Raw genomic sequence first — 21887 nt, 5'->3', positions numbered from 1 at the left:
CAACAACTCGTATTTATTGATACTGTTGCCATTTAAGAAAATAAATATTATTTTTACAATTTGCGATTTTCCTCTATTGTATGAAGAACAAAGTCTTCAATGGAATAAAAAATTTGAAAGACAATTCTTGTTTCGTTATCTAAGGATATTTATTATTAGCATTCTAAGACGGTTTTACGAATACTAATATTAATAGTTTAAACACTTTAAGACCAAGGTGTCTTAAAGTTTTTATTTGTATTATTTGTTACTCTTGCACTATTTAGATAAAGTGATAACTTAAGTAATAGGTGAGTTATTAAGAGTTTGCCTAATTTTTATTTTTTATAGTTTTATTATGTTTTACCCAATTTCTTAATTTCTTTTATTTTTAATTACTCTTAATTTTTAACTCTTTTACTTAAACCTAAAAAAATGTTGAGCCTACCTTTAATTTAAGAGCATACACTAACTGTTGTTTCATTTATTTTTAAGATTGTCTGTATGTGTCTTAGTTGGTAAGCCTAAATAAAATAAAATAAATAAATAAATAAAGGTGTAGCTAGCTGAAAACTGAAAACTGAAGCGGTACAGCGAAATGAAAGTACAGCGCCTCGTAATATTTTAGACTTTTTATATAATAAAACCGTTAGTAACTGAGCACTTATTCTTAAAAAAAATATTCACGTTACCAAACTATGGGCGAAACTTCGTTTAAGATGATAGTTAAGTAGCCAAGTATAAACTACTTAACCGCTGTTCTGAACTTAGGTAAGGCTATACTACGCACTACTTACTACACCTCAGATTAACGAGGTAAAACTTAAACTTTATACTCTGCTTTATTTTCTCATTAGATATTTAGGACTTGGTTTTTTATTTCTGACTGGCTTTTGCCCTCGGTTTTACTTCTGTAGCGAGGAAACTGCACCCTTATAACGATAAATTCGGTATTATAGCCTATGTTGTCCTTAAAATATCTTGCAGTGTTACATAGCCCATTTATCAAGGTAGGCTAATGGCTTATCTTTACCCGAGTGCGTGGAGTAGGTTCCTACACGGGGGAGACCATTGCAGGAGTAGAAGAAGCTAGTTATGTTAACAACTGTAGTATACATTTATTAGATTCAAGATGAAACATGTCAAAATGATGAACCTAAAAAAGGAGATCTATCTCTGGTACGTATCTGAAACAATACATCTTTTTTTAAGTGAAAGAATAATGCCCAAATATATTAGAAGGTAAACAAAGTATAAAGTACTCGCATACATACAAGTTTATAAATAAGTAGGCAAGCATATAAGCATACTTACTGCAAACATCAAACAAAGATCCTTCTACAAGAAACTGTTGAAACATTTTGTATCTAACACTTGTAAAGCCAGGACCGTTCAAATCGAATCCCATTTGTCTGTAAGCACAATACTTTCAGAGAGATTCAACCAATCCAATATCTATAAAAGTACACATAATTTTCTAACAAAAAAATCCTATTATCTTTAATACAAAACCTTCAGACACTCACGTCTTAGAGAATCGAAAAAGCCGGAGTTGCTATCAGCACCAGTCTTTATACGATCATGGGTATCTGCCATTATATGGGCGGGGGCGCCGCAATGCAACAAATAGTAATAGCTCATTCATACATTTTCACAACTTCACGCACGCACGCGACCAAGTTATTACAAACACAAGCTCCCATTTAATGCACACATGCAATAAGTGACGTTCGCGCACTTTTAACAAAGGGAAGGCTCGGCATTGGCGTCTCCAATTGGTTACATACTCCAAGCCTCAGATTTGAATCAAGACAGAAGATTTTTCGCCAATACGACTATTACGAAGCAATCTCTCTGGATTTACTGAGATTTTGGTACAAATACCTTTGTATTGGTACCTTTGATTTCAAACTGTTACTGTTGTGTATGAAATTGCTCGTTTCCATGTTACGGTCATAGGATAGCACTTTGAAAGAAAGACAGTTAGAAACATTTATTTCTAAGGACATAGGTACAATAAGTAGTAAGTTTATTGGTATCTAGTTCTATGCCTTTAAGTTTATTTTGTCCTTTGGTAATCTTGGAAAATAAACATTGACAAACTTAAGTGGTAAATATAGGACGAACCTAAAAATGATTCCTAGAAAAATCTACCTTTTGCTACATCCTACGCAATATATCTGAGGTTTGTTCTGAAGTAGTTTATTCCAGTATCCGAAAATATCCTTCTATAGTACCTTAATCCTTTGTTTGTTTCAGGACCTACTTGTTCAGGTAGACAGGAAAAATAATAATAAATCTGTGAGACCACAAAATATATTTTCGGTTTCAAATACTTGAAGACTATATTGGTTGGATGAACAAAAAACATTTTTAGATACACAAGTACTTTACCATACCAATTCTTTCGTCCTAACATTTTAATTTTCAAAACAAATGCACATTGAAAATATCAGCTTCCTTAATATTTCTCTCATTCTTTAAGGAAAATACGAAAGAAAGTTATCTTAATACGGAACCAGGGACAGGATGAAAGTGTTGAAGCACACGTGCGAAGTTATCTGAGCGTAGATTGCGTTGCAATACATTGCTGGCTTTCATCAGTGTGCGTGACTCAGGCACGGCACGCGACTGGAATATCATTGCGTTCAATGCGGGGTTAACGCCTTTTCGGCTTTCAAAGTTTGGCTGAAGATTAGACTGTAGGAAAATTAATATTGTTGACTAGGTATTGTTTACCGCGGTCTTGCTTAGAGCAGTGGGATTAGAACCATAGATCCACTGTAGTTAACTTAATACTTGAGTACTTTTAAAATGTTTTTGGAAATTGTTCCAATGATTTTAATTTGTGTCCTCTGAACAGCCTTGGCAGTCATTACGGGACAGAAAGGAGCCAGAAAAACTGAAAACCAGTCTTACCAAGTTATATCGGCTCAGATAAATTGGAGTTGAGGAGGTCAAATAGGCGGTAACTCTAAGTGAGACAGTGGTATTCTGCTGCATCTCTTTAGACTGGAAGCCAAAAGGAAGATCGTTTTAAGTGAAGGTCAATTAAATAATTTTTAAAATAATTTTCGTCTTTCTGATTGAACTTCCATGAATACTCTACTCTCAACAATGGTTCTTAGAATCTTGCGAACGTCCAAATTTTCCACAACGGCTCCCTGATCGTTCAAACAAAAATAACTTATTGAATGCGGGAGAAACACTTTTTCATTGGCAATTCGATTTATATCACCTACGACATCTTGCACTTCATAATTTTCTTCTAATTCTTATTGTGTTACCGTAAGGTTGGTTTTTGCGTGATTTGTGATATTCTGATGTGGATTTTGGGTGTTTTTGGTAAATATGTTAAGTCGTTTGATCTAGACTGTGACGGAGGTCGACCGTTGGGCCCGATAAACCTTCTAAAGGGACTGCTACGTTTGATATAATACCTTTGTTGCTGTTACTTTTATTTGTTTTGATATTGGTCCTTGCATAGATTTGTATGGCTTTCTTAACACTTGGGAGTTACTTTACACAACACACTTTGTGTTTGTTGATTGATGAATTCTTTGATACAGTTTACTATTTCGAAGTTCTTACAATATTGATATGGGTTGTTTTGTAGCTCTGCAGCAATTTTGGATCAATCATGATTTAGATTGCTATCTAAAATACTACTACTCATCACACTTCTATGGAAAACTAACCCTATACAGCATTAATCTTGCATTTATCACCTGATGCGTTAAAATATTAAAGACGTTTTCCTTCTTAATTAAAACAAATAAAATAATTTTTTATCGAAATTTGTCAAAATAAACAAGAAAATATATAATTTTTATATAATGTTTTTGTAAAGGAAGTACTTTAATGGGTACTCTTGTATATCCTCCATATTTTATTCCAGGGATAAGAATTTAAAATTTTGATTGCCGAGTCTTCTTTGAAAATCCTCTGAAAAGTAATATTTGTAATCATGGTTTTATTATTCATCTCAATATTTATTTTTGAGAGGGTTTATTTGGGATCGTAATCTGCCTAGTCTTTCCCAATGGAGTTTATGTGTAAATGGTGTGATTGTCTACCTGACTCCCTCAACACCATTACGCGGGCAACATAATATCCTTTAGTAAGACTGGTTGTCAGGCTTTCTGGCTTTTGACTAGTCATAGTGACTGCTGGCAACACTCCATCCGAGTGTTGAGCATCCATACAATGGAGACTGAGATCTATAGCATATTATATTAAAACAAATATGAAGTATAGTAGGCAGAAGCACATTGTTCCCATATTAATTATAACCGGGTGCGCTGGGTAGCCAGTGAATTTACTAGTATAAAAGTACTTCTACTGGAAGTACTTCACACATTTCTTTGCCCATAATAAAATAATGTCAAATAAGAGTAGTTATGTCGGTCCTAATATTTCGTTTGGCTGAGTCGATCACGCGGTAAAACAATTTTATGTTAGCTCAACCGTTTCAATTTAATAGGGATATTATATTTAAACGTACTTACTATATTATTTTATAGGGATGCAGACTAAAACCGTATACTGAAATATAGCTTGTTTTTATTTAAACTACAATTAATGAGTTTAATTTTTATGAAATTACCTATAATGAAATAGGTGTCTAAAGTTCATACTTTTGGGATATATACGTAAGAAAAAATTTTCGATGCCACAAATTAAATCACAATTAATAGCTTGTCAATAAAAATGTATAGGATGCGAAAGGACCAGAATATTCAATGACTAGAGGTTATAAACAGTTGTCACACGGTGAACTTTTGTAATCGATGCCAGACAATTACAATTAAATCCATCATCCTCCGAGATTTTCCAGTCGGCTTCCAGTCTAACCGGATGTGGCTGAGTACCAGTGCTTAACAAGGAGCGACTGCCCTATCTGACCTCCTCAACCCAGTTACCCGGGCAACCCAATACCCCTTGGTTAGACTGGTGTCAGACTTACTGGCTTCTTGACAACCGGGATCTACAGTTTAACGTGCCATCCGAAACACAGTCATTGGTGTCTAAGATATATGTACTAGAAAGACTGACTTGGAATCGAAACCGCGCCCTCATACTCGAGACGTTGGTTCTTTGCCCACTAGGCCACCACGACAATTAAATCCAATAAATAATTATATAATAGCTGAATGCGAGAAGCCGAAAATAGATCTCAGGGGCGTGCACTTGGAGAGGCCTATGTCCAGCAGTGGACTGCGATAGGCTGATGATGATGATGATGATGATGAAATAATTAATTAAATTGTCAAAGTTATTTTGACAAACTACACGATTAATCTTGTAGCTTCAGGAGACTTTATTTTTCTTTAGGTACCTAAACCTGTTTGTGATATAAATTGTTTTTTTTTTTCGATAGGTACCTAAACCTGTTTGTGATATAAATTGTTTTTTTTTTTCGATAGGTATAAAGATCTTAAGTTAGTTTCAGAACATTTAAGTGTTAATCTTCTGGACTGTAAGTTTACAATCCTTATAAGCTTAGTTAAGGCTTGTGAGAGTTTTCTTAAGTTCTACTGACATGACACCGTCTTTTAAAAGTTTTAATATTGTAAACTGGTAATCAAACCCAATACTCTGTTCAGCAATTATGTTTACGAGGTCTACGGAGCCGTCAAAATAATAATAGTTAAATATTTGAGCTTCTTAATTTCATACTAGCGGTTATCACGCAGTTTTTCCTTCGTCCCGTAGGAACTAACGAGATAATATACATATGTTCTGTGTTACTCGGGAATAATGTACCTTTCCAACAGTGAATTTTTCAATTCGGTTTAGTTGTTTCGGAGCATTTAGGGTACAAAAATAAACAAAAAACTGTTCTTTATATTAGTATGTATTATATAGATTAATAGGTATATAGACATCATCATTCACCTGCCCCAATCCCAATATATTTGTAGTCGGCGAAACATGTCTTCTTCATCAATACTTCTCCATGTAATGTTGTAGCATCTAAGCGTACTACGCAGGCCTGAATAGGACTGTATTTAATAAAAATGCTTCAGCAAGATTGTAAAGGTATTTGTAATCTGTCAGACCATTTTTGACGGAGAAAAATTAATAAAATATAAAATAAAACACGCACACAAAAAGGTAGGAAGGTATAAAGGTTTTAGTCCGCCACATGTTCCCCCCGGCCAGACCGTGACTACGGTCGATAAAAATCGGGGAACTTTACACGACGCCCGCTTCTCGTTATTTTCGCCCCAGATGTCGTATTGGTGTTAGTAGTGTCAGCTCTTGTGATTTCATGCTGCGCCTCATCACGTCGGGGTCACCAATGTAGCATCTAAGCGTACTACGCAGGCCTGAATAGGACTGTATTTAATAAAAATGCTTCAGCAAGATTGTAAAGGTATTTGTAATCTGTCAGACCATTTTTGACGGAGAAAAATTAAATAAAATATAAAATAAAACACGCACACAAAAAGGTAGGAAGGTATAAAGGTTTTAGTCCGCCACATGTCATTTCAAAAGTAATATCTTTCGTAGCCTTTCACATACTCGCCTTTATATACATAATCGCCTTTCACATACTCGCCTTTATATACATAATCGCCTTTCACATACTCTTTCTTCAAATCCTACGGACTTTAAACAACAAAATCCTATGTAAACCGATAGCTAACATTACAAAACACTAAGAACAAGCGACAAAGTTGTTCTCTAAGTAATGTAACATAAAGTACGGAGCGCACTTTACGCCGCTGTCGATACTAAACACGGCTTAAGTTTAGCTGTACGCGACTCTACTGATACACTTACGAACAAAGTTTTTAAGCATAGTACAGGGTATCGGGCTGTTGGATTTTGATGTAAGATGGAAGAATGGATTGATGATTTTGGATGGTTTAGAATTTAGTTCGAAGGCACAGGTGGTTGGTGGTTAACGTGAATTGGTTACATGGTTCTTGAAGGTTTTTGGCTGGCTAATGCTCAAGCCTACGCGCACGAAATCAATTTCAGCTATCAGAAGGTGTAGAGGCCCCATACTCGTACCTACTCGTGCTCAAAGTTTGGCTTGAGATAGGTATACCTACAAAACTTGCACTTGTTTCGGACCGCAGTTTCCGTCGTATTGTGTAGAATCAAAAATAATATTATGTGCGCAGTCTTAGCTCATTTCGTAGGAACAAACCTCCAAATATCCAAACATGATCCAAAGCCACAAACTTTCACATTTATTATGTACCTAGTTGAAAATTCAGAATGTCTCATCGATGTAGTCTGTAAATAATTCTAGTAACAACCTTTGGTTTTGGAAGATATTATATTCTGTATGCGTAATGTTACAGCTGTATTTTGTTATCAAAGTGTCTGAAGTTTTATACTGTTATGACATTCCCAGAATATAGATTTTGTGAAATGAACATGTGTCTGCTCAAACGCGACGAAGTATATTGTCCTTAAGTTATATAAAAACCTACTGTAGGTACTTGTATGTACTAATATACAATTTGAACGAATTAATTGAAGATTTTCCAGTTTTTCTTATGAATAGTCTAAGAATTATTCCAATTATATTAACCGAGAAGTGCTTAATTAGAGGTACTATATAAAATATTAGGTAAGTATTAATTATATACTTAATATCCATCTCCAAATTCGATACAAAATGTTCTCGCATAAATTAAGCACTTTTCGAACGATTTAGCATAATGTTATAACAAACGTAAACACTGTTATCTCGTTAATTTCGCAACGTCGCACGTCACCATTGATTAGGGTCTTTAAATATTTATACTTCTTCCCGCCGAGTAATTTAGAAGCAGGTAATATTGCACATATTTTAATTTAGAACATAAATAAAGTTTCTGTCAAATACGAGTAACATAAAAAAGTCATAAGCGTTATTCACAAATAATTAAGATACTTAAAACAACGCCATCTATGTTCTGTAACCAACACTACTACATAGTAAACAGAACTAGAATAGTACACATTAGCAAGCAGACGGACGCCATTCGCTAATAAAACCCTTGCCTACCATAATTACCGCCATTGTTTCAATATTACCCAGTTAGCAACCATACAACAGTTACGAACGAACGTAAACAACGTTAACATTAAATTAAAAGGCGTTTAATGCGATTATTCGGGGGTAATCAGGGGAGTGGCCCGAGATGGGGCGAGATGGGTCGAGATGGGGCGAAAAGGTCGAGATAAACCGGATAACCGGGTAAGCGGGATATTGGGACAAGGGACGATTGCCGACGAGTGCGGGCGACTGATACCGGCGTTGTCACAGAAATTCAAATGGCAAATTAGACGCAACTATGTAATTGGATATTGTTTGATATGAGTTTATTAATTTTATGCCTCTAATAATACGTTTTGTTGAATATTGTTTTGGTAATTGTATACAGCTGTTTGAAGTTACATGTTTAAGTATAGGCATTCGGTTATATGAACTTGCTTTTCGACGTAGATACATCTGTATAATTATAGAAAATCAAGATTTCAGATTGATCGGGTTCTCTTAATGCTTATTGTTGAATGAAAAAACCAATAGATAGAGAATTTATTTTATTTTTTTATTTATATAATGAATGTTACTACGTACTTTTAAAAAAGCATAATATAAAATGGCACAGTTTAGATAGGTACTTGACAATTCTAAAATTACTAAAGATTTATTGTTAAATACATTTTAAATAATATTATGATAGTTAGCTATGCTGTGTATCGTGGAGGACGCTTATAGGATTAAGTTGAATGGATGGGAACCAGTTTCCTAATACGTCTCATATTAGATGCGAAACTGATGATAATTACCTACCTTAGCATTTTAGATTTTTAAAAGTTTACTTATAGGCATTTAAAATATTATTGTATGGTGATATTATATAGTGATATATAAGGTATGGCAATCGACAGGTTGTAAGTTCGATCCCCACCAGTCCTAATATTCTATACGATTTCAACGTTTGAATAGTTGCAAGCTTATATTTTTTCATTGTTAGGTAATATAAATGTAGTATGTCTTTAATGTTATTACAATCAATCAGAAAGCCACTTAGAAAAAGTTCATTCACCGTAAAGGCTACTTTTACTCATTTAATTTTTTAACAAAGTCTCAGAACTTTTCTAGAATATTCCAAATGCGACTCAAAGGTAAAAACATTAAAAGCATTTAAAAAATGTCGATCATGTGTAATTTATGAACATCGATCTTACTTTGATTTCTTTGAAGTAATAACCAATGTAGCATGTTTTCAATCGTTTGCACACAACGTTTTTATGTAACGAAGGGAAAATAATAATATTCAAGCAATAAGAAGTACTTGATAACATATTTTTGTACAAGCAGCTTTAAATTTAGACTTGAAGTAATATGTTTTTCAAGGTTTGTTTTTCAAAGATCTGCTTTTATTAAATGTGATTAAGCTTTACTTATTAAATGTGAAACGTTGACTGACCATCCGAAGGGCAGCATTAAGCTATTGTATATTTTACTCAGCCCCATAGAAACTGCTACACGAGTCTTGATCAAAACACATGAGTAAGCACATTATAACCTGGACTCGGAACAACTCATATCAAGTATAACTTTTTAAACTGCAAAAGAATTTCGAGACCCCGAAGACAGACAAATTATTTAAAAAAGCTGTAAGAAAAGCTGGTAGTTTCCACTTTATTTCCCACTTGGGAAATGGACCTATAAACTGCACTCCTATCGTAACTATGGAAACGGTACATCATAGTATAAAAACCGGATTTAAAATCCTTGCCTTGTTTTACTTGGTCGGTTGCCAGGAGAATTTATCATGCACTTATCAAATTCTTTTCTTACAGTTTAAGTAGGAGTTGGAACGAGGCTGACACGTAGACCATTTTTCATTACTTTTGAAACAATTTTGAACGTGATTTGTGTGAATTTAAATGTGCAGAACCTTGTTCAGTGATTTGTGTGAATGGAACGAAGACACAAAATTGTGTTGGATTGTTTCGTGCGTGTGTTAAGTACCTAGGACGTTACCATCGTCGCTGCAGTCATCTTCTAGAGTAGGTATTAGAATGAATACCAATATTTTTGAAGAGTCTATTGGTTGACACGCAAATAATCAATTCAAGGGAGAAGAAGGAAGGAATTAACCAATCAAGTATAATGCAAGCATTATCGATCCCGACTAAATATCTCCATAGTGCCTTAATAAACATAAAAGTATCTAAGTTGACTTGATAGTACGGTAAAAAACTCTTTCATTTTAAAAAGCTATTTAAGAATATTACCGTCCCAGTCTTCACAAAGGACAATTCAGGTAGGTATTACATAAAAGGTTATTTTTTCAGGCGAACTAAATGGTCTTTATAAGCCCGTCAGACTTCTTTGTCTAGAAATAAGATAACTAGGTGTTTAGCGAAAATCCAATAGTTATTTTACCGCATTGCAGGTGGATTTAGAAATCTTAAGTCGGTATTATGTTAATATTTTGGTTAATTTAGAAAATTTAGAGACTAAAGCCATCTTAACAAACTATTGCTCAAGAGTACAAAAACACCTCATCATTTTTGGGAAGTCGGATAAAAACCAATTTTATCCAATACCTATTTATTTAGCGAAACAAGCTAAATAAACAACTGTTACTAAACAAAATTGGTTTCTCACTCAACTGTCAATCCTTCGCCTAGTGATTTGTTTCACTTTGTCTTACCACAAAACTTGGCCATCAAAATGAAAAATATCCGAATTACCCTTTAAAAGACGAATTCCATCAGTTAGATAAACCACTTCCAAGTCGGCGAAGCTTCGGAATCTCGATTTATTTTGTTACACTGTGTATAGCCCTCGGCGTTACTTATAATGTCGTTGGAATATCAAACTGTCTAGAACATCAAGAATTTGATTATATTTTGCCAAAAATATGAAAAGTTTTTTTGCTATTATTTCTATGAATGATTTGGAGATTGCTTTTCATATGTTGGTTTTGGGTGAAAAACTGGGTTAGATTTCCAGTCTGTCATGAAGAAAATTAATTCGTCTGTGTTTTGACAGTGTTTTAAATAAATGCTTAAACCTAGTTCATAATCTTAACAAATGACAATATTTTTTTCTACTTTCAGCTTCGGTTATCTATGTATAAACAAAAGACACTTAATTGTGTTATCGTTTTAATGAAAATTAGCTAAATAATGTCTGAAAACTAAATAATTAATTTTATTTATAATTTGAAACAACGAATTGAAAAAAGGCAGTGACGCTTTACCACCTGACCACAATATTACTTGCGACATGAAGTTAGACAAAGAAGAATGAAAGATGGTATGCACCGACCACAATTGTAATAAGGGCAGGAGCATGATGATGGAAAACAAATCGACAGGCTCTTTCAGATATTGTTAGTAGATGAACAAACCTTCACCTTGACCAGTTTTATCATTACAACTTCGAATAAATTCTGCGCAGCGCAGTTCGACTTGAATTATTAATTTAGATTTTGACTTTGATGGCATCCTGGCTGTAACAATAAATTAAGTTAGAAGTACGGAACCAAGGTTAGTGATAACTCCTTGATATTTGGAAGGTTCAAATTGTTTCCTTCAGTTAGTTTATCTAAGGGCCGGTACGATTAATGTTAACTGTTGGTTATTTCCGTATCTTCGAGATTAGGCATTATATTCGTACGGCAGGGGTATGATTTAAAGAAGGTAGACTGTGCAACACACCAACCAAATAAAAAATAGCTTACAGTCATCCTCGTTTAATAGGTCATCTAACATCAAAAGATTTTCCGATTCAGTCCTTGGACCCCTAATTTTGCGGGTTCAGGAAAAGAATTTATCGAAAAACTCTTCAGCTTTAAAATATGTATTAGTATATATTACATAAAACATCAATTTTCCATGCCTAAACAAAACAACAGTACGAACAAATAAAGCGTTAAATCATCTGGCTAGGAAATTACCCCTTAACTGGGAATTCCAGTTAAGCTTTGGTCGTTAAAATGTCGTAAATACGCCGCTAAATTGTTGCATCGTGTTCAAATGAACATAATTGTCGACTAGTGGATATTCCCGGTCATTATGCTGGAGCTACTTAACGTCACTTTTTAATGCACTGGAATGGGCCAGATTTTAGTGTCTTTATTTCTACTTTTTGTACTTTTCACTTTTCGTACTTGAGTGTCATTGTAATGGATGGATTGCAATTTTGTTGCGTGTTTATGCTGAGAAGAATTACTATTAATGGGGTTAAAATCTTCATCATACTTACCAGATCATCTTGAGTGTTTTATGTTCAGCAATCATCTGAATTATCTTCATACAAATACATCCCATATGCCGTCTGCAAACGTTTTTGGAAAAGACTATTCAGGAAACGCGAAGTGGGATAAACTTTTATTCCCGATGCAACCCACGGGAACATTTTATCTATGAACACTCAGCCCGCATAATAAATCCCGCTAATATTCGCCTATTCTAATTCTACCATAAGAAACTAGCGGTTCTCCCTAAGGGCACAACACAGTGGTAGAATGGTAGAATATTATGTAGGGCTTAGCACAATAGTGGGCAATAACATGATATGTTACGAATTTGCCCCCCGGGGCTGCTTGGGCAAAAGGGTACGAATCGAAAATATTGGCCAAACTTATTGGGAATGTAGGTTCTGAGAAAATCTGTTTGTTTAGATATTTCTTAGACATATACACTATTTTTGATTGTACTTGGATGGATACTTATTTGTCAAAAAAGGCTTTTTTAAGTACTTCATAATAAGGTTTCTATTTGAATGTATTTTTTATTATATAAGTCATTGCTTTATTTGCTTTTATTAACTCGAACATATTAAACGCTAATGTAAAGGACTGGCACTCAACAGCATGCGGTGGGCTATAAGCCGACGCCAACCCCAACACACTTATAAAAAAGCTAGGTAGATGGTGATGAGACATACATATTATTGCAAGTTAACCAACAGCCACAAACACCATCATAGATTTGCTTTTGTCCAATGTGCTGCCCAGCGGAATTTGTTAATCGTTTACTAATATATTTCCCTTAGAAACGATAAGTGCATTACCCCCATAGGAACTCCCCAACCATAACTTAACCTAACGATGTATGACCTGAACAATAAGTTTACATCGTGTAATATTTGCACCGCTTAGAGTATTTAACCAACTGGAGACGGCATTCCCATGCCTTTAATCCTGCCAAAAGCATGAGCTGCTCATAGGCGTGGAAATGACACGTAAATGCCTGTGTAACCAACCTACCACAATCTGTCTTTCATCCATAGATTTTCCACCTTATCTCAATAGTGTCGATTGGTAAAACTTGTCAGATTCAGGGTAGTTTGTCCGGCTGACGAGTGTATACTTGAAACAATTAAATCAAAAATGCACAAGTGAGCTGTCACTGTTTAACGTGCCCCAAAGGGTGATAGCCATTAGGCTAATCCGGGGGTACCGCACGATCTCCCGCGAAGCAGCTGGCCTACTCGCTGGACTGCCACCGTGGGATCTGGAGGCGAGGGTCTTCTTGCGCCTGTACGACTGGCGCGAGGAGGCTCAGCGCCGGGGAGAAACCCCGTTGCCGCGGCAAGTTGTCGCGCAGCGGGCGGAGCTCCGGCGCGATCTCATGGTGGCCTGGAGGGAGCGACTATCGCAACCCAGTGCAGGGCACGCCACCATCGTGGCGGTAAGTCCCCTCTTTGAGGAGTGGCTCGGGAGGAGTCACGGCGCCCTCACGTACCGCATGACGCAGGTCCTCACCGGACACGGTTGTTTCGGGAGGTACCTGCACCGCATCGGTCGTGAGGAGGCGCCCGGGTGTCACCATTGTGCGGACAGCCCCGAGGACACGGTGGACCACACAGTCCAGGTGTGCCCCGCATGGGAAGGGCACCGCCGGGTCCTCGTCGAGGCTTTGGGCGGCGGCGACCTCTCGCGTCCGGCCCTGGTTCAGGCCATGGTCCGGGGCGAGAGGGAATGGGATGCCGTCGCCTCCTTCTGCGAAGCGGTCATGCTCGAGAAGGAGGAGGCGGAACGCCAGAGAGTTCGCACCTCTCATCCCGGCCGCCGCGCTGGACCAGGTAGACACCATGGGCGCCGGGTGTCGCGAGATGACTCCCGGCCACCGTAGGCGTGGGTCTGTGGGCGGTGAGTTCGGGTGGCTCATCGTCCCTCTGTCTTCCTAGACGACAGACCCGTGTCGACGGCGCGCGTTGTTCCACGCGCTCCTCAAAGAGACGTCAGCAACCCCAGCGGGGCCCAGCAGGGCCAAGGCCTGCCGGGGCTGCGGGTTGTTCGAAAGAGATACCGCGGCCCTGGTACATAAAAGGCCTATGACGGAACACGACGATTTTAGTCAGTAAGAGTCTGACACTCCCTCACCGCTGCTAACCCACAGCGGGAGGGGTCATTTGATGATTTTACGTCGATAAAAAAAAAAAAAAAAAAAGCTTCCACTGTTTTGCTTAACCCTGCTTTTTAACTAGCAGACTTTTCTGCACAGACATGTGTTGTGCTCATGACGAGTCCAGTTAGTTAATTGCTCTAAGCTGCACCATGACTGGCAGTTCTAACGTTAATGATATCTGTGGAGTGACTCTCAACTTCCAAGCAACTTCATTTTTCATGAAACCTATATTGTTCGCGTGGAGTAGTTTCAGTTTGTTTTTTGAAGTGCGGTTCTAGATTGAGAATAGCTGGGAAATGGGTAAATGCTTTAGTTTGTGTTTTTCTTGCATTAGTTAATTATTTGTGAATTAAAATCTATAAAAAATTACCCTACACTAGATTGTTGTTTGTCTGCCGAAGCGTACTTGAAAAACATAACATTTTTGTAAAAATGGCTACTTATTTATATTTTTTAACAACTTTCAAATTTTTCCTTAAATACACTCCATGAAAGTTCACTGCAATAAGATTAGATACCAATTAAGGAATATAATGGAAAAGACCCGACCCGACCTTCAAAAATGACTGCCAACCCATTACTAATACATCCAGTAAATATAAAGCAAAAGTAATCAACATACACAAATAAGTAATTATCATAGCCAAACATTTCCCAGAAGCAAATAAAGCGAGCAAACACAAAACTTCACTACGATTCAGATTCGTTCAGTACCAAGTAATCAGTCATCTGCACACTACTGTAACAAGGAAAGTTTTAATTCAATAAACGTGTTTCCAAGCGCTCTTATGTGTGCGCCCCATGGAGAACAAAATTACTAGCGGAGATGCCATAATGAAAAATCTCCTGAGAAAGTAGCTGAAATGCGGGTGAACGGGGGAGAAATGTTACTGTCTTCGCCATTATACGACATCTTTTGGCCTGATAATCCTAACTAATATTATAAATGTGAAAGTAACTCTGTCTGTTTTTTCTTCACGCCTAAACTACAGAACCGATTTGTGTGATTTTTTTTACAGACATAGTTTGGAACTTGAGAAGGGACATAGGATAGTTTTATTACAAAAAATATAAAAATAAATAAATAAACATATAGCGCCATCTATTGGTCAAACCAAAAATCTGCCGGAAGTCACTATTCGACGCGATTGAAGTCGCGGGCAAAAGCTAGTTTTTTATAATACCAAAAATCGTTGACAGATGTTGCAAAGAATGCAATAGCCTTGTTAGTTCGCTAGTAACTGAACATTTTAGTCATGCCCATAGTACGTGTTTGACCCAGTAGAAGGCGCCTGACCTACCTGCATTATGGCATCTCCGCTCATGTTTTCTTACTCCGTGGTGCGGCCTAATGCCAACTTTGGATGTATATTTCGGATTAGAAGTGTGGATTGAAGAGATATGAGATTCATGTAATATTTTTGGGAAACTTGTATGAATGTTTTTCGTTAGATATATTTTATTTTGATGGGATTAATTAAAATAACTTGGGTTTATTTCTATGTTATTAACATTTTCATCATCACTTGAGTGATCAATACATTCAGTTAGGTGCAATATAATTTTACTAATATAGATTTTTAAGTTTCTCATTTACTAACATAATATGGACTGTGTACTGTGTATGCTTAGTTTGAAATAAATATTTTCAATTCAATTCAATTCAAAATATCCAATTTGTGGCTCAAGAATTTGATAAGAAGTCATGATTTTACTAAAATGTATGTAGGTTTATTAGTTCAATCCAATGTTTAAAACAATTATGAGAGTGGATATTGGGAATAAATATGATAGGCACTCGATTTTTATCAATCTACCGCCAAGAAAAAATATCAAAGTAATAATGTTTGAATAGAATCTTATGAAGAGATTAAATACTAAAGTTACTTTCGTTAACAATAACACCGTTAACTGAAGTAACGGTCCAGACGGGTAACAACCTGAAAACTTTCAATAATCACACAACGTTTGAAAATCCAGCAAGCTAGCCAAATTCTCCCTTCGCTGTTATTTGTGTTCTTTCTACCGTAAGCAAAAGATTTAAGATTAGTGTAGGTTTTAAATCAGAGGCTGGACCAATTTTTAATCAGTTTTCGCAATCCGTCTGTCACCAGGATGTGCTCATGAACCGGGCTAGCAATAGCAATTGAATTATTTATTTCTGTAGTCGCAAAAACCAAAAACGATGAAGACAAGAATAAAATAAACTTGTTAGATAGGCTGCCATACAATAAACGTCGTTTTATACAAAATGCTACGGAACCCTTGGTCCGAGTTGCACTTGGCCGGTAATAAAGTAACTAATAAAGTAGCTAATAAACACATAAAGAAAAAAGAATCATAAACTCATGAGTTTATGATGTCAATTGAAATAACAAACCTATTGAATACGGTGCAGCAAATTAGCTTATCATGATATCGCATTCAACGTTCCGATGTTCCTTCACACACACTAAGAAAGTATTGTTTGTAGGCGCAGGTTACACACACATACTCACAACGATGATGTATGAATATACTGTACGGTAACGGCTGGGTTAACAGACGAAAAAACTACACATTACTATTTTCACTACTCTTATTTTTTATACCCGTCACTAAAATATGCTTTAATATTATATTTTTGTTAATTTAAGTCCAACGAAATGATGAAAAACTAAAAGTATAGCCCTTTTAAAGTGCTACTCATTTACAAAAGTTAATTAAAAGCAACTATGATTATTTTTGATAAACCTCTTTTAATATTTTATGATGTTTTTAATTAAATATTAAGTTTCATTAGTCCAATCTTCACACACAAATCTAAAACTTTTTTCTTTAAATCTGGCAACTACACTTTATAGCATACTTTGTGAATGTGTTCCGAAATCAGCCGATTGATAGCGAAGAACGCCGAGCGACGCGACGTTCCCTTGTTACAAATTACATTTCAATTTTAACCGTTTCTTTTTTTATCAAAAGTAAGAGTTAACTGTTTAATAAGTTGTTGAACTAGTGAACAGCCTATTTGTAAAAAAAGGAATAATAACATTTGAATTAAACTATCTCCACGGTAAGTTTTCTTTCGTACCATTGTTACGTTTTTTAGACATACCTTCATGGTGATTTAAATATAAAAATGTTAACTTAAAATACGAGAGTGAATAAACTGTATGGGGCAGCCTAATGTGTCTAGACGATTATGTTAAAATGTTGATAAAAATACATAGTAAACATGCATTCAGAAATATTTCGTAGAAACCGAGTCAGCAACTTTTTTAGTTGTGGGTAATTGATAATAGCCCATTTAATCGTATTTTACATGATATCTTAACAGATTATTGAAGAAGTTTTATTGTATTTATGTGAAACCCTAAGACGACCCACTGACTGAACGAGCTATTAAACATTTATAATATATTTTAATTCTTATTTCAGATATAAATATTAACCAACCATGTCGTCACCGTCACTTGAAATCCAAATAGAAATAGTTCTGACCGAAAAAGCTGAGGAATGGATTATAGAAATGTATATTTCTCTCTCCAAGAAAGAAATAGAAAATGAAAACCGGCAGAATCTTATGCCCCACCGCATTTGTATTCAACAACCCATTGTAGAAACTAGGGGAGCATCTGAAATCGATACTGCTCATGATGCGATAGAAGACAATTTAAAGGAGAAAGTTGATGAATTAGTGAAGCAAGTAGCAGCCTTAGAAGGAACGGTGAAGGCCTGGAGCCAATCAAAGTTCCTTCAAGGTCGTTCAGGTCATACTAAGGCCAAAACACTAGAAAAAATATGCTGGTACCATAGACGCTGGGGTTCTAAGGCATTGAAGTGTGTTCCGCCATGTGGCTGGATAAAAGACGAGCCTGAGAAAGACTAAATCATTATTGTGTTTATATTTAAAGTTTTATTAGTTAAGTTATTAATTTTGCCTCAATTTATTTTGCATGAGTTGGAAGTTTTCATTAAATTAAATTTACTTCGTCTTAAACTAAGGGCTGATTTTTCAATCGCCAGATAACTCCTATCTGAGGAGTATTTTTAACGTTTTGACAGCTTTTGTATGGAAAATATGTCAAACCGCCATATTTATTCCTCAGATAGAAGTTAACCGATGATTGAAAAATCAGCCCTTAAACAAGCAACTTATAATTATTTTTTCCTTCTTGGCTTTTAAATGCTTCGTTCTCAACTGCGTCACCTCGAGCTGTTTTCTTATACTTTTATTTATCTTTGTGACATTTTTTTCAGTTTCAAGCTTTTATATTTGTTTTGTAAATTTTAAAGCCAGAGCATTTCAAATGGGTTTAACTTTGTTTCGCTGGATACTGTCGCTGTCAGCTTTGTTTGTGTACTGTTTAGTTATCATTTAATTATTTTGTGATATAATTTACTTTAATCCAATAACAGTAGCTTGTTATTTGTTTTTGTATTTCAGCTAATGGCAATATCAAATGTAGTCTGTTAAAAGAATTATTATAATAAATGATTTAGAATTTTTTCCTGGTTTTCTTTATGCAGATAAAAGCTGGTTTCTCATAAAAGTCTTTAAGAAGTATTTGGGAATGCTCTGTATGTCCTCAGCAATATTTATCGAAAAAGCTATGGGTACCTATCAAAGGCTAAGTTGTTCAACGAAATATTACCTATACCCACATGTCTTTGTTACAAGAAAAAAGATTTATACAATTCTTGTGAACACAATATAAGATTTCAATTTGTACGTAAAAACGAACTCACTTTTGGAAATCTTGGAATTTCTAACAGTCCCACAGTCAAAGAGACTTGGCAATATTACATTCTAAGACTTTTTTTTTGTTTGTATCAATAATGTGCCTTATTGTAGTGGAATAAGGGCTAATATTATAGATGTTTTGTTATAAATATTTGAGAAGTTAATTTAAGGGATTTAAATATGTTAAGGTAGGCAGAAATTGTTTCGCAATTATTTTATCAGTAAGGGCTTAATAAATGAGTGTATGCGTGTTACAAATTCAGTAGAAAACCGGTACTGTAATTGATGTCACAAATAGTTTATAATTCGAAATATAAGAAATTGATGATTAAGTTAAACTTTTAAGCAGCTTGATTACCTTCCCACAAATCGTGAATAACAATAAAAATGTACATTGAAGCATTTGACTCAACACTTCGATTCATACACAACCAAAATCCAAGAGATTAACCAAACAACTCGAACCACAATGAATACACTTTCAATGTGCCGTCTGAAACTGCTAATTAATTTGAATAACCGAGGCCTGCAGACATTTGATAACGAACTTACAGACACACGACAAACCCTGTAAGTAAACGTCAATAATAGTGTTAAGGTAAGTTCACATCTGCAGATATTGAGTGTACCCAATTTAATGTGTTTAACTTTTTAACCATATTGGATGGATATGCCCTTTATTTAAAACGAATTAACCAACTTCAAAGAAAATTACATTCTCTGTTTGACCCGTACACATGTAGGTATGCAACTGCGCGACAATCTCGCGTCTGGCCAAACCAATTTTGATGTTTTTTTTTTATTTCAGTCTGAACGTGCGCCATTGATCCTATGATATTCCTTATATGAAAACTGTTATCTGACCTACGCCTAACTACAATGGAGAGTGCTGGTAGATATGAACAAACCTTTATTATGTAGGCCTAACGCGATCTAACCCGAAACCGGATTAGTTTTGTATTCCCGACTGCGGAGGGAGGCGTGATGAATTAAACAGTGTTAGCCAAAGAGATATTGATTTGGAACTTGGATAAGATTGCTGTCAGGAGTATTCTGATAGGACTGGGTTTGTAAGGAGTGAGAAATAAGCGGATTTGTAGCATCGTCGCTGCATATTCGTAAAAAAATAAATAAATGGAGTAGTACATAAAGTGATGCAGTGTCGAAAATATATCCAGATTTAAATTTTTCATTCAAGATCAAATGACTCAAAATCTTTTTTACAAAAACAAAACCAACATCATTGATATACCTAAAACCTTTTCCTAAGTCTGACAAATACTTTGCTGAAAACCCTATTCAAATCGGTTCGGCCAAACGTGAGATAGTCACGCCCAAACATAGAGGTCAAACTAAGCACCTCTTTTTTTCCTGAACACATAGACTAACGTCCTAACGTTACGTAGTAACTACTATAGTAATCTGTGCTAATAGTAAAACAGGTGTTTTACTTTAATTTATTATTAAAACGTACCCTTTATATTTTAGTATTCAAACATAAATACTACCAGAATAGATTTCTATATCGCTGGCGCCGCTAACATAATCCACAATATCATTCAGGTGTACAAGTCTCCCCGACGGACGTGATCCGACGATAATCGATCCAATGTCGCCTCCCGCTGTACAACCACTGGTGTTACTGGTTTAGTATAGTGTTATTGTTTTTTATTCCTGTAAATCGTTATTATATTACTACCTTACGCCAGCGGCTTCGCCCGCGTGGTGTGTTGATAAAAAGTAGCCTATGTGTTAATCCAGGGTATCACCTATCTACATACCAAATTTCAATCAAATCGGTTCAGCCGTTTTTGCATGATTGAATAACAAACATACATCCATACATTCTCACAAACTTTCACATTTATAATATAAGTAGGATGTTTTGAGATATTTTTATAGTCTATCTATAGTGTCAGTTAAAGACTTTTGTGTAATGTTCATTATAAGTAATTGTCTCCAATCTGTACTACAGTGTAATACAGACGAGACATTCTTTTGTTTTGTTAGTTTGTACTCTAATACACCGAAACCACTGAACCAATTTGAATGAGTTATCTCACTAATGGAAAGCTACACTCTTCCTGAGTAGCATAGGCTATACAGGAATGAATTTTAAGCAGTGCACAAAAAAAAACTGGTGGTCCAGAATCATTAACAGAACATATCTGCATCAGTCACGACATCAGTAAAAATTTTTTTTTTCATTCTTTTGTCCGCCCTAAAATCAGCAAAATATGGATACTAACTATACTTACGCGCTTGGAGCAGCGCTCACGTCAGTAAACCGGTTTCGCGTTGCCGCCGCGCCTACTATGACGACTGTGACCGTACTATCGGTTACAAAATAAACATCTTTCGATATCAATAACTGTTCTTTTTTGTACTAAAACACGACAAAATAAAAATATACGTATCTATAAAACTTATTTAACTATAAGTTGACAAAGTTTTCGCACTGGATAAAATTCATTCCTGTATGTTATCCTGGTATGGGCAGTAGTTCCCATGGGACACGAGTGAAACCATAGGAAAACGGCTAGTGACGTATAAAAAACTACTAAGTTTTGCTGAAAAGTAGAAATGGTAACATGAAAAAAAAAATCCATAAAAGCTTTTTAAACGACCGAAACAAGCAGCTTTATTTCATTGATAATGCCCAATAGAATTAGCAACAACACGAATTAATCACTCAATCCCATAATAATTTGACAAGGCTATTGCCACTTTGGGCTCCGTCATTCTGTGGAATGCCAATTAATTTCGGGCCTTAGGGTCCAGTTAACTTATTCACGTC

The 21887-nt window shown here is 35.7% G+C and overlaps 1 protein-coding gene across 1 annotated transcript; it reads left to right on the top strand.

Annotated features, from left to right (window-relative positions):
* Window positions 1-17004: 17004 nt before the first annotated feature.
* LOC124631851 lies at window positions 17005-18856 on the top strand. Its single transcript, XM_047166480.1, has 2 exons — window positions 17005-17419; window positions 17785-18856. The coding sequence occupies exon 2, from the start codon at window positions 17804-17806 to the stop codon at window positions 18233-18235; it is 432 nt and encodes a 143-aa protein (XP_047022436.1). The 5' UTR covers window positions 17005-17419; window positions 17785-17803; the 3' UTR covers window positions 18236-18856.
* Window positions 18857-21887: the final 3031 nt, after the last annotated feature.

This window comes from Helicoverpa zea, chromosome 7 (genome assembly GCF_022581195.2).
Source record: "Helicoverpa zea isolate HzStark_Cry1AcR chromosome 7, ilHelZeax1.1, whole genome shotgun sequence".
Lineage (NCBI taxonomy): Eukaryota > Metazoa > Arthropoda > Insecta > Lepidoptera > Noctuidae > Helicoverpa > Helicoverpa zea.
Note: the sequence above shows the minus strand (reverse complement) of the source record. Positions and strands in the feature narration are given on the sequence as shown.